This window comes from Nematolebias whitei, chromosome 18, assembly GCF_014905685.2.
Source record: "Nematolebias whitei isolate Nwh7 chromosome 18, NemWhi1, whole genome shotgun sequence".
In the NCBI taxonomy this organism is placed as follows: Eukaryota; Metazoa; Chordata; class Actinopteri; order Cyprinodontiformes; family Rivulidae; genus Nematolebias; species Nematolebias whitei.
Window position 1 is genome coordinate 38,681,687 of NC_056515.1, and position 12,778 is coordinate 38,694,464.

General features: G+C 46.7%; 3 protein-coding genes across 3 annotated transcripts in view; 1 reads left to right on the forward strand and 2 right to left on the reverse strand.

Annotated features, from left to right (window-relative positions):
* The window catches only part of tprn (taperin), a 28,208-nt gene extending 22,179 nt beyond the window's left edge, over window positions 1-6,029 (reverse strand). Inside the window, exon 1 of the mRNA XM_037691730.1 lies at window positions 3,839-6,029. Within this exon, the coding sequence (XP_037547658.1) occupies window positions 3,839-5,872 (2,034 nt within the window). The 5' untranslated portion in view covers window positions 5,873-6,029. The remainder of the gene's footprint in view (window positions 1-3,838) is intronic.
* A 1,791-nt stretch (window positions 6,030-7,820) lies between these two features.
* Window positions 7,821-9,848, reverse strand: tmem203 (transmembrane protein 203). Its single transcript, XM_037691764.1, has 2 exons — window positions 9,746-9,848; window positions 7,821-9,368 (listed from the first exon to the last, which is right to left on the reverse strand). Exon 2 carries the CDS (start codon window positions 9,213-9,215, stop codon window positions 8,799-8,801), a length of 417 nt encoding a protein of 138 aa, XP_037547692.1. The 5' UTR covers window positions 9,216-9,368; window positions 9,746-9,848; the 3' UTR covers window positions 7,821-8,798.
* Window positions 9,849-11,594: 1,746 nt separating this feature from the next.
* Window positions 11,595-12,778, forward strand: part of alad (aminolevulinate dehydratase) — a 6,277-nt gene continuing 5,093 nt past the window's right edge. Inside the window, exons 1-3 of the mRNA XM_037692700.1 lie at window positions 11,595-11,662; window positions 12,313-12,456; window positions 12,584-12,634. Of these exons, the coding sequence (XP_037548628.1) occupies window positions 12,338-12,456; window positions 12,584-12,634 (170 nt within the window). The 5' untranslated portion in view covers window positions 11,595-11,662; window positions 12,313-12,337. The remainder of the gene's footprint in view (window positions 11,663-12,312; window positions 12,457-12,583; window positions 12,635-12,778) is intronic.

Below are 12,778 nucleotides of genomic sequence, written 5' to 3' on the forward strand. Positions count from 1 at the left end.
CCATTTATTAGCTAGCCTTGAGCCATTTATTAGCTAGCCTTTTGCTATTTTTAACTAAATAAAAAGCTTTTTTAGCTTCTAGCTGCCCTTTGTCTACCTTAACTTTGCTACTTTTAGCTAACATTTAGCTACTCTTATCTTTTACCTAGAATTTATGTGTACATAGATAGCCTTTTACAACTTTAACTTTTACCTAGCCTTTAGCCATTTCTTAGCTAGCCTTTAGCTAATAATTAACCTTTTGCTATTTATTAGCAAGTTTTTGCTACTTTTTTGCCAACAATTTGCTATTTTTACCAGCATTTTACATTTTTTTTAGCTTTTATCTATATTTTTGCAACTTTTAGCTCATGTTTCGCATAAAGGCCCCCTTGGTTTGGAAGTTCTGTTCAGAGCGTAGTGGAAATGTTTCACATCTACGGGAGCAGAAGCTCAGATTATCTAATCCCAGGTTCACGCTCATTACTGACATGAAAGGCGGGCAACAATGTAGCTGCGAGTGCGTTTGCCCATCAGCAAAACATTTACATGTTTCTTCCACTTGTTAGGAAATATATTCGAACCTGTTTGGGACTTGATAACAAAACCTCGGGTGAAGGACCCAAACCCACTGAACGGGTCCAGAACACTGAAGATGTGAGAAGATCTCTTCCTTTCTGTTTTCAGACGTTCTGCTGGGGAACACGCGTTCTCCTCCATAATAACCAGTTAGAGGGAAACGTCAACACAAACGCCGCTGCCTCCCTCGTCTCGCAGCGAGCCACGTCCATCAGGCCCAAAAGGCTTCGGTGTCGTCATAAAAACTAGAACAGGCAGAAAGTCAGAAGAAGCCGAGCCAATCGAAGCGCTCGGGGCCGGAGTTTAAGTAAGAAACGATTTTATGCAAATGCAGGCGTGACGCGGTGGGAGAAGCTGCTCCTGACCTACATACTGCAGCTCCTCCATGATTCCTTCAGCCGACGGAGGAGATCACAGGAAGCTGCAAGCTAATTAACGCAGAGCGTGATCATCAGGGAGTTCTGACGGGAGCTGGATCAGCAGAAGAGCGTGAGGGAAAGAGAAATAAAACGATGAACGGCTTCTCAATCCTTCAACGTTCCTGAGCCAAACTCCTCGTTTAAAAAATGGGTTCTGGCTAGAAACAGTCCAGACACCGAGCCAGAACTGAGCCAAGGCTGCTTTTTAAAAAATTTTTATACACAGAACCAAAAATTCCCCACGAGTCATCATGCGGACCGGGCCAAGCCTTTTGTAACAGCCTGCTCTGCCCAGAGAAGAAAGAAACATCTGAGGCCTGACGGCACCAAGTCGAGCAGAAAGCAACAACAGAACAAAAATAAAGAGTTTTTGTTTGTGGAGGACGAGAACAAAAGGCAGGATGTGTTCAGAAAGCACTGAAATCTGCGCGTTACGTACACAAATATTAAAAAACATCACAGCGTGACTTAAAGTCCGCAGCAGAGCGTTTCCTGGTCCTGCTCGGACTCGCGCTACACGTCCGTCTCCGAGGTTCGTTTGCAAGTGATCAGCTCTGACTGAGCGTTCACACCTGGGAATAAACATTCACATTTTTGTGACTCGTGTCCTAAAATTAAAGATTTCCGAGCCGAGACCGAACGCCATCGACTTACAGAAACAGCCGAAGTGATAAAAAAAAAACGGGTCGACGATGACGAGGCCGACAGCGGAGCACGAAGTTATGGACAAGTGCAACAATTTTTACGTTTACGCTCCGATCTGCTGTGTGCAGATAAACTCTGTTTACATCGAGTGCGTACCTGCATGTCACCTGGAGTAAACCGTGCACCATCTCATTCAGAACAGAGGTTTTTCGGCTCGTATCGTAGCTTGCAGCGTATCGAACACGGCTCGGAGCCAGTCGAGCCACATTTTTGTAAAGTTATTCTTGATCCTAATCACCTGACAACAAGAAGGATTAAAGGCACACACACAGAGCTCAGCGTCGGAGCAAAGGCTGAAGATTTTACCTGTAAGAATCCACGCCGACAGCCTTTAGCTGTTTCACCCAGCTTCAGTGAAGACGTTTAAAAAACAGGCTTTGGACCGAGGCCATTCACACCCGTTAACCATGAACTTTAGCTCAAACCTGAACAGAGTCTATTCCACCAAATAGAAGTCGTTCGAACAGCTGTCTACAGCAGGTAAGATAGTGTTTGTTCATATAGAGCCATCCCTTTAACAGGAAAGCTACGGTTCAAAGCAGCGCGGGAACAATCTGCTGTGAGGCGAGTGTCCAATCGTTTGGGGGGGGACAGGACGGTGGACCAAAGTCTGGGAGGTTGGAACACCGGCCCAGACTGAAGCGCTGCCAGAACAGAATTAACGGCTCAGCTGAGCTTCGTAGCTCAGAGGACTGAAGTCATCCCTGATGCCTTCTGAGCATCTTCTCCCTGCAGCCGGGGCGCTCCGGCGTTCAGGACCCCCACACCTCCATCACCACGGCGTCGAGATCAAAACAAACTGAAGCTTAGGCCCGCGGGGAGCAGCTGGTTCTCCCTCGCTTTCCATGAAAATAATCCAACGCACGCGCCGACAGCAGCGTCTCGCCAAATTAATGAGCAACATTCTCGGATATTTAATTAATCCCAAACGTGCGTAAAACAGGAAGTGATTTGCCTCAACCGGGCACGAACATGTAAGATGATCAAAGACACGCTCCGGGTTTGCCCCATCATCATCCACCCTCGAAAAGCAAAAGTGGACATCAACGTACCTCGTTTGTTAGCAAAATAATTCAAACAACTGGAGGAGTTTCATTAAACTTTCAGGAAACAAGCATCAAGTAGCTTTACAGCTGAACCCAATTCAAACTACACAAACACAAACAAGGCTCTAACTTTGTAAATTTAACACGGAGCTAAAATTTGACGTGGTAGTAGCTGAGAGTCATTCACAACACGTACTCTGAGCATCTGGATAGAAAACAGCTGTAACTATTGTTATCTACATGAAATGATCTGGAGCTGCAGCTCAGCGTGAAAACAATCCAGATGAATTTAGTCTAACAAGGTTTGGTCAGGTCCTCTGAACAGATTAAGTAAACAAACAAACAAACAAATAAATAAATAAATAAAATGTTTCGTCTTTTATCCAAAGGACTTCTTCAGTCTGAGGAGCTGCACTAAAATCAGTCTTATAAATATCACCTTCTCATGGTGGATCAACCAGTTTGGTGTTGACATCCAGAACCAGCCGTTCACATGATGGAGGACCATCAGCCTGACGACTGATCGTTAGTGCCATGATGGCTGCTTGCTATTCACAGGGGGCTGAGTGATGTTAGCAGTAACAGAAGATGTTAGCTTCTTTTTTTTTTTTTTTTTAGGTAACAAGAAAATCTGCATACGAGACTCATGAGGGTGGACCTGAGAACCAGGTCCATCCTGGACGGGAACGTTTGGTCGTTAGAGCCACCATCTGACCCAGTAATGAGCTCTGCAACAAACAAACAAACAAGCAAAGCACCGTGCGTCCCTCAAACACACTTTTAATCCACTGAAGAATAAAGGCTGCAGCCGGTCGAGTGATGGGCTGGAGAATTAGAGCGGCAGCAAATCTGAAGCTCAGGTGAGCGGCGTCCACGGACAGGTGCACAGACAGGAAACAAAACACCAGAACCGCTCCCGTCGGACGGCCACGTCCTAAATTTAGACCTGGACCATACACAAACAGACCTCTGTGCTTCTGCTGAAATCTTTGGGTTTTGTCGTGAGGGAACTAACGTTGCAACGCCTCGTTGCAGAACCTATTTTAGAGACGCATAAACGAATGTAAGACGTGAAGCGAAGCTGCAGGTGTTCGAGTCGGGGGTTCTCACCTTCTTGCCCAAGGAGCCGGTCTTGGAGAGGCAGGACTTTGCGAGGGACTGGTAGCCGCCGATGACTTGGATCTCCTCCACAGCTGGGTAGCGTTTCTTCAGCTGGGTGCCCAGCTGAGCGAAGGGGGCCTGGGGCGCTGCGGAGCCCGGTGGGGCCTCACCAGAAGCCTCCTGCTGGGTCTCAGGGGGGCCCTTCTGGAGCTCCGCCGAACGCTTGGGCACCACGGTGAAGGTGTTCCCCTTCTTCGTCTTCTGCACCACGGGGCTGGGAACACGTTGGGAGGGTTCCACCTCGATGTCGTCGATGTTTGTTACCGGCAGATGATCCACGGTGGGTCCAGCTGGAGCTGTGGGGGACGGGGGCGAGACAGGAGAGGAGGAAGGGGAGGATGGGACAGCTGGAGAGGAAGGAGGTGAGATCAGGACAGGTGGAGACGAGGGAGCTGGGGAGGGAGGCGAGGGCTCAGAGGGTGGAGGTCGAGCAGGACTTGTGGCAGCAGCAGGAGGTGGATCAGGTTCCTTCTCCTGCAGGTTCTCCTCTTTCCTCTTAGTGGTCATTAAGGGGGTTGTTGAGGCGTGGGGGGTTGGCACTCTGGATGGAGACCCCTCTGCTGCTCGGGGCGAGGACCTGATGGGGTCTGGGGGTAGAGGAGGCGTTTGGAGACGGCGCTTGGGAATCACCATGAAGGAGTTCCGGGACTGCAGGCGCAGGTTGGCCAGGGCCCGGGCCTGGGCGTCCCCGTCAGGAATCTGCTCCAGGTCGGGCTTCAAGGACGGGCGGATCTCAAACTCGGGGGAGGACTTCAACACCTTGGACGAGACGGGGAGTAGAGAGGACTCGGCATGGCGGGTCTCTGGAGAGCATGGCACCTTGGGTTTGGAGGACACCTCAGACCCTTCCCAGTCTCTCTCCCTGGGGAGTCTATTCTGCCCCCTGTCCAGCTCATCGTTTGGGACAACAGTTGCACCGTTGAGGCCACGGTCCTCAAACCTCTGACGGTAAGAGGACACGGACTGAGGCGCCCCGGGGTGACCCTGAGGGTCACACGGCTCCGAGACAACAGGCTGTGGCTTTGGTTTGGAAGAGCAGGAACTCTGGAAGACTGGAGACGTTGGCTGGACTCCGACAGGCGGGCACGGCCTGGGTTTTGGCACCAGATCTGGCTGTGGCTTGGACCAAAGTCTTGGCCTGCCACTGGCACTACAGTCCAGGTCCAGCAGGTTCTCTGTGCTGTGGGACTTCTTCTGGAGCTTCCCGTAGTTGCTGTCGAACTTCTGCAGGATCCGGCTGACCCTACCTTGACCCTGGCCCGGATCACGTGGGACATCCTGGTCAGGGCGGCCCAGGGTGCTCAGGTTCTCCTCGCTCTTGCTCAACGTGGTGTCGTAAATGACCACCTCCTTGGCTCGGATCTCGGTAACGGAGCTGCCCCTCCGGTCCAGGAGGTCGTTCAGGCTGCTGTAACTGTCCACGCCGTTTGGTTGCCAGGTGGCCCCGGTTTTACCCGCTCCGGACTCCGGGAAGTAGTCGGGATCGGACTCGATGATGATGATGTTCTCGGCGCGGATGGTGCGCACGCCGGGCACGCTGCCGTACAGCTCCAGGATGTGCTGCACCGGGCGGGCGGCGCTCTCCCGGTCCTGCCGCCTCCTGCGCTCCTTCTCCAGCTTGATGAACGGGTTCTCCTGCAGCGGGCCCAGGCTCTCCTGCAGCACCAGGCTCTCCCGGCCGTCCTCCTCCCGCGGCGCCGTCCTCTCCGTCGCTCGCGGCTCTTTGTTGAAGTGCTGGCTGGCCGTGGTGATGCTGTAGTTCCGCCCGGACCCGCCGGCAGCTCCGCCGCCGCCGCCGTTCACATTCGCCGCTGCCTCGCCGTTCAGCTGCCCGCCGGGTCCGGTCTCCGGGGCGGTGCTCCCCACAGAACCGCCGCCCTTCGCCTTCCTCCTCTCCAAGATTTCTCGCTTCCAGGCCGGCATCCTCGGACTCTCTTGCCCGGCCTCTTGGCGGAGAACGCGGACATCCCCCCCACCGGACATCGCGTACGGTAGCTCGGAAAAGGGGACGAGGAGGAAGAGGGAGGCTCCGAGGCGGTCTCGCCGCGGCGTTAGACTCTGTATCCGGCTCCGACCGAACCTACAGGACCGATAAGCACACGCAGAAGCATCCCCACCTCCTCTCCTTTTCTCCCTCCGTGTTCACACTGTTCTCCTCCCTTTCTCCTCACTGCTCCTGAACGCGGCCCCGCCTCTCTACAGCTGCACGAGCCCCAAGTAGGTCTTCGGCTATCCTTCCGGAACGATGATTGGTCATTGTGCTAAAAGACCCGCCTCTTTCGTTTCCCTAACCACGCCCATTGCTATTGTTAACATGGGGAGGGGAGGCCTGTCAATCAATTTAGATGCGTTCAAGTTCTTTCAGTTTTTAATCCGAAATGAACGGACGATATTATCACATTATATTTGGACATTTTAACATGCTCTTTAAAAAATAGTGCGTTGGTTTTGCGCGTCGTTTCTGGGTGGAAGCTTGTTTATTAATCCGTCGATAATCCAGGTTTGGGAAACACATGATCCTATTACTCCGCTGCACATGAATCAGCACTAAGTGGGCTATTCTTGGGCGCTACAAGAGATTACTGTAACTAATAAAACATTTATCTCCGAGCCATAATTAAACACAGCTTGACTAAGGAGCGTAGAAGAAGAAGGTCCGATCTAGTAGCATCATTTATTCACGCAGACTCAAAAAGGTTAGAGTAAACAAGGATGTTTGTTTTTGTGACATAAATCTGGATGTTACTTAAATATATACAGTAGAGAATTTTTAATGATAAAATGTTTTTGACGCTGATGAATCGACACCACACGGTTAGCAGCGCCCCCTTGTGGCCACAAACTATCATCACCTCGATCATTAAATTTTCAATTAACTGTTACAATTTATTATGAATATGGATTCAAACTAAACTTTCAGGAATAAGTCATTAGTTGTGCATCTAAACCAATTAACTGTTGGAGTTACCCCAAATTAAAATGGTTGCCACAGCCAGTAGGAAACAAATAACTATAGTTTGGTCAATTTTAGTTAAAGCACAAACCGGTGTGGCAGCAGCTGACTCATCTTTAACACAAATCTTATAAAACACAACTTACAAGGTTTGACCAAATGGGCTACAACTTCAATAATCATCACTCCTTCAAAAAAAAACAACGTAGTCCTTTTAATTTAAATGTTGGTTTTATTTACACATATATACAAATAACAAATATGCCACAGCAAAAAACATAAATAGGAAAAAATTCAACATATACATATTTTCACAGCAGGAAGTTGAATTAAAACGAGGCCATAAATACATGCAGCACATAAACAAAGCAGGTAGAGGCAGAACGGACCAGGTACAGCACGAGCTGTGGACGTAACCAGCGATTTTTATGGGGATAATGTGCGCACGTGATCTACTGCACGTTCTCCAGCAACAGGCGACACAGTGAGATGCAACATAACGAGCCTCTGGGAGAAAGAAAGCTGCAGCAGCTCCCGGCGGTCTCAGTTTCCCGGAGCGTTACTGCGTTCAGGTCTGACAGACGTGTTAAACTGTTCATACAGAAACTTGTTTCCTTACATTTTACTTCTGAAGAGCCAAACTTTATGTAATTTCCTCACACAGACAACAGAAAACAGTGATTTTAACCAATTTTCTCCTTAAAATTTTCAATTTGGTGTTGGGTCTTGGCTGGATTTTTATTCTATTTCTTAAAAACGTGACTTTCAGATACTCTTCATCTGCTGTAGGAAGATTTATTCAAGCCTGCCACTTGCTAGAATGTTCTCATTTTCTTCAGTTTTATTAAAAACGTCAGGAGACTTTGTGCTCAACGAACACACGTGACCTGTGCTGAAAAAACAAGTTGGAATGAGTGCAGGCAGCAGCAGAAAACAAGTGAAAAGTGACGATTTTTTACATGAAAATTAGTCTAGAGAAACCGTCTAGTGATCCCAGACACTAAAATAGCAAATAATCTTCAAAAGCTACTTTTGAGTTAAAGTTTTCTAACAACTATGTCTTCAAAAATATTTATTTGCCTTATAAACTTTATAGTTTTGTTTCAAATTGACAAATTTTTCTCTACTGGGAAATCCCTTCGTATAATGTTTGTTTTCACTGTGAAAGCTTTGGGAGTTTTTTTTTTTTTTTTTTATATTCAGCTAGAATTCCTGGTGATGCCACTCCAGACCATTAAACATCTGTTTTAAACTTGTCAAATGTGAAGAAACTGCAGACGAGAATTTGAAAAGAAAAAATCTCCAAACGGAGAAATTCTTCATTTTGCCAGCACGAGTCACACGTGTCACGTTTTGACGTTAAACTCTGTGAGAACTCCTTGGTTGATGCTAAAAGCCTATTTTCTATTAATCAAATTGAGCCGTCTTTGGTATTTTTAGTAGATTTTTAAAGAGAAATGAGTAAAAATTGTCTGTATGAGTCGGCCGGCAAAAAAGATCCTAAAGTTCCAAATGAAAATGGACCGAGTTCTGTCGACACATTAGTTCCCTTGGTTTGAAGTGATGTGAATCTATTTAGAAGAAAAACATGTTTTAAATGAGAGCTGGCTTTAAACTTCTGCACAGAACCGGTTGTATTACATGTGTTTTTCTTTATGGCTCTTTGTCTACCATTGATTGCACAATATCAGAGGCACTAAAATGCTCCACATCTGAGAGAACAGTTATCCTCATGAAGGTCCCACAACAACTTACAGCGTTACTTTTTTATATAAAAATGAAAAAACAACGAGCAGAAGTTTACCTGTTGATCTTACAGCTGGGTAAAACTCGTAAAAGCAGGTCGTAGAGTAACCTGGAGGGTGAAAAACCTTGTGGCAATTAGTCAAAAGAAAGAAACGACTTTTAGCTGTTAAATCTCTGACGGCATCGTCGCTGACGCGGATCTGCCTCGCCTCAGTTGACCCGGCACGCTCGGATCATCAGCAGCTGCAGCAGGATGAACAGCGGCGACACGATGAGCCCGTACCACAGGTCTCTGGCCCGATCCTGCTCGGCCAGCTTCTGGCACAGCAGAACCTCGCACACCAGCTTCAGGCTGAGAACCGTCAGCACCCAGAGGAGCCGCAGCACCGCCAGCCGCTTCTCGTTCTCCTGGTAGAGCCGGATGGACACGATGGCCGTGAAGTAAGTGCTGAGACCGTCGGCGGCGAACAGAGGGATGAAGACGAGCCACCAGCTCAGCTGCACGGTTAGCAGGTCCACTCTCAGGGCAACCAGCATGCTGAAGACCAGGAAGGCCAGGAGGTGGAGGAAGAGTTCGAAGGTGGCGAAGCCCAGCCACTGGACCAGTTCCCTGAGGGAGAAGAGCATGGCTGAGGACCGGGGTCTCTAACCCGGGAGAGGAACTGAACACAGCTGGGTCTGCTCAGGCTGGGAGCTGCTCCAGGGTTGGTCCTCTGGGGACAGAAGCTTGTTGGTTCTGCTGAGATCTCCCACCTTGCTGGCTACATCTTCAGCTCCAACCTGGGGACAACAATCGGCAATGAACACTAAAAAAAGTCATTTATTTACTGTGTTATAAAATATTATTACAGATAGGCGCTCATGTTTTAGTATAACAAGGCCTGTAAATCAGATTTTTTCCTAATTCTTTTGCTGTCAAATCATCATTTAGCGCCATTTAATCGAGTTTTATCCCGGATCATGTTGCTAAATTACATAGAATATAAAAAAACACTCACGTTTACGTTTCTAGTCTATTTTAATCAAAAATCATCGATTAGCCGAGACTCCTACTCAGATGCTAACCAAACAAATAAAGCATTACAAGTTTAATACCAAAACAACTTCTACAGGCACATATTCAGGGTTTTAATTAATGTTAAAACGAGACTTTTTACCGTAACAACAACTGGATGTTTGGCTTCTCCATCTGGTTGAAGAGAATCAGTACACAGCCATGCTAACAAGATGCTAACACGGTCGCTTCAACGGAAATTCTTCTTCTTCGTTTTTGTTTTACGGTAGCGTCCGTTCAGAGCGACGGTCTATCGCCACCTGCTGGAAACACTGAGCTACTGCAAGGTTCCGTCAGTCGGATTGTTGTTTTTTTAATTCATTCATTCATTCAACCTTTATTTCTACATGTTAGACTCACTGAGCCCCGAGGACTTATTTACAAGAGAGACATGTTCAAACAAAGAACACAGATGAGGTACAAACAGCAATAGACAATCAAATAAAATTAAAAGTAAATAGAAGAAATTATCCATCCATCCATCCATTATCTTTACCCGCTTGTTCCATTTTGGGTCACGGGGGTCGCTGGTGCCCATGTCCAGCAATCGCTGTGCGAGGGGCGGGGTACACCCTGGACGGGTCGCAAGTCCATCACAGGGCCACATAGAGACAAACGAGACAAACAACCATTCACTCTCTCATTCACACCTAGGGACAATTTAGAGTTACCAATCAGCCTAACATGCATGTTTTTGGTCTGTGGGAGGAAACCGGAGTACCCGGAGAAAACCCACGAATGCACGGAGAGAACATGCAAACTCCACCCAGAAAGGCCCCTGGACCGGGGTTTGAACCAGGGACCTGCTCGCTGAGAGGCAGCAGCTCTACCAGTTGCGCCACCGTGCTGCCCCTAGAAGAAATTATATGTTAAAAAAATAAACAGCTACATTATAAAGCGATGTGAAATACTAAAAACAGGAACATGTCTGCGTTGATTTTTGCCATGAACTTAACAGTTTAAAATCGCTTAGAGAGGTCAAAAGTCAAGAGCTTCAGATCTTTTTGCAAGGTGCTCCAGGTTACAGGAGCGGCGTAGGAGATTTTATAGATTTTGTCCCCGTTAAAATCATGTAAACGTGTCTCTTTTGTATAGAAGGCCATGTCCGCTAATTTTAGTGGGGAAATCAATCAATTGAGAGGTTCTGGAGCTCCAAGTCAGTCTGGCTTTGTTGAAGGAAACAGTACGATCCACACGTGACCTTCATCATACTCAAGATTCAGTTCTTTCTGACATTAATTCAAGATCTTTGTGACAGAGGAGCTCCAGACCTGTTACTTCCTGTCCTCTCAAACCCAGCAGGTCGAAGCAGATGGCCGCTAGTCCTGAGCCTGGTTCTGCTGGAAGTTTCTTCCTCATGAGGGAGTTTTTCCTTTCCACTCTTGCATCTGTGCTCGCTTAGGTGAAAAGTGAAAACTCAAAGCAATTTGCTGGCTCCTTATATAAATATTGTTATGAACTGATTTTTATATACGTGAATGTTTCTGTGCAGTGACCTGAGACGACTTCTGTTGTGAATTTGCGCTTTATAAATAAACTGAGTTGAATCTCCTAAATATGAGCTAGCATCTCATAATGAGCATGCAGCTCATAATTATGAGAAACTACATAAAAGTTATTACTAATACAAGAGAATATTTAATATGTATAAGATGAAAGATCTTACATGAGAATGGCAGAAATGTGGAGCCAGAGGTGTAATGGGAACCTAGTTTGATCAGATCTATTTTATTTTATTTTTTCATTGGTCTGAGTAAAAACTTCCAAATAATTGCAGAGGTAAATTTGGACGCAATGGATTTTTGGCCTGGTAAAATAAAGGAAAAATAAGGAAAGGAAAAATAATAATAAAAAAATTAATGAAATAAAAATATTTTTTGATAAATTGTAGTTTTATCATTCACCGGTAGGGGGCAGCTCCGGCAGCCTGGAACGCCAAGCGTCCTCAAAACCGTAGAAGAAGAAAAAACAAGCGAAGAAGAAGAAGTAAAAAAGAAGACAGCAGCTCTTGTTTTCAAAGGTAAGTCCGCGGATTTAAAATAATGTTTTTGTAGTTTTAATAAAAAGTGTAACGAATTTAAGAAGTTGCCACTTCCGTTTGTGCTGAAACATTAGCCACTTTGCCGACATGTTCAGGCTGACTTTTTCGTTGAATTAAAGTTAATAATTATCATGTTTTCTATTTAAAATGTCTGTTTTTCGCGTTTTAAAGCCTCTTTTTGTGATTTAGTTCATTTTTATCTCATGGTTAGTTTATTAATGTATAATTAAAGCGCAGTTGTGCTTCGCAGTGGTGCTGATGGAAAAAATAGCTTTCAGTTAAGATTATTAAATAAAAATACATTTGTTGGTTTAAATGGTGATCGTGATCATGTTTTATTTATTACAGCAGATGCAACTAAACTCAAAAAACAAGTAAATCTTGTGAAGTCATCATCCTCTTGTGTGTGATTAAAGTAAAGAAACATTTTTAATTCACTTCCGGTTCGTTGGTCTTGGATGAGGACACTGAGGTGAAGCTGCAGTTTGGACAATCATCTCCACACGCTCACTTCAGTGACCGAGCAGAAAAGACAGACAGATTATAAAAGTGGTGTTTTGGCTCTGCCTTTGCAGCGCAGACCCAGCAGATCCTGACCCGTTTGGCTCGCTCCGTGTGCTTTTTGTCAGGCAGTTTGTGTGCTGAACGGTGAAGATGCAGACGCCTGCAGAGTCCATCCTCCACAGCGGATATTTCCACCCGACGCTCAGATCCTGGCAGACCTGCGGCGCCGATCTCAAACCAGACAACCTCATCTACCCCGTCTTTGTCACGTGGGTAAACCGTGATCCTTCAGAAGTCCTACTTGATAAAACTGGGTCTTTTTATTTGCATCAAGCAGTGGATTAATTACGACGTGCTCGTGGCTTTAACTCTGCTCTGTGTCCCTTTCTGATCCAGAGACGATCCAGAGGCGGTGGAGCCGATCGGCAGCCTGCCAGGACAGGCCAGGTGAGCATCAGGCGTGAGGCAGATGGAGAAAGAAGGAGTAGCTAAACCTGGCTTACCTGAACCAATGACGTTATTGTGCTGCGTCCCAGATGAATAAGTCGGGGGGGGGGACGACGCCATATCGATAGAGCAACGCACATGGCC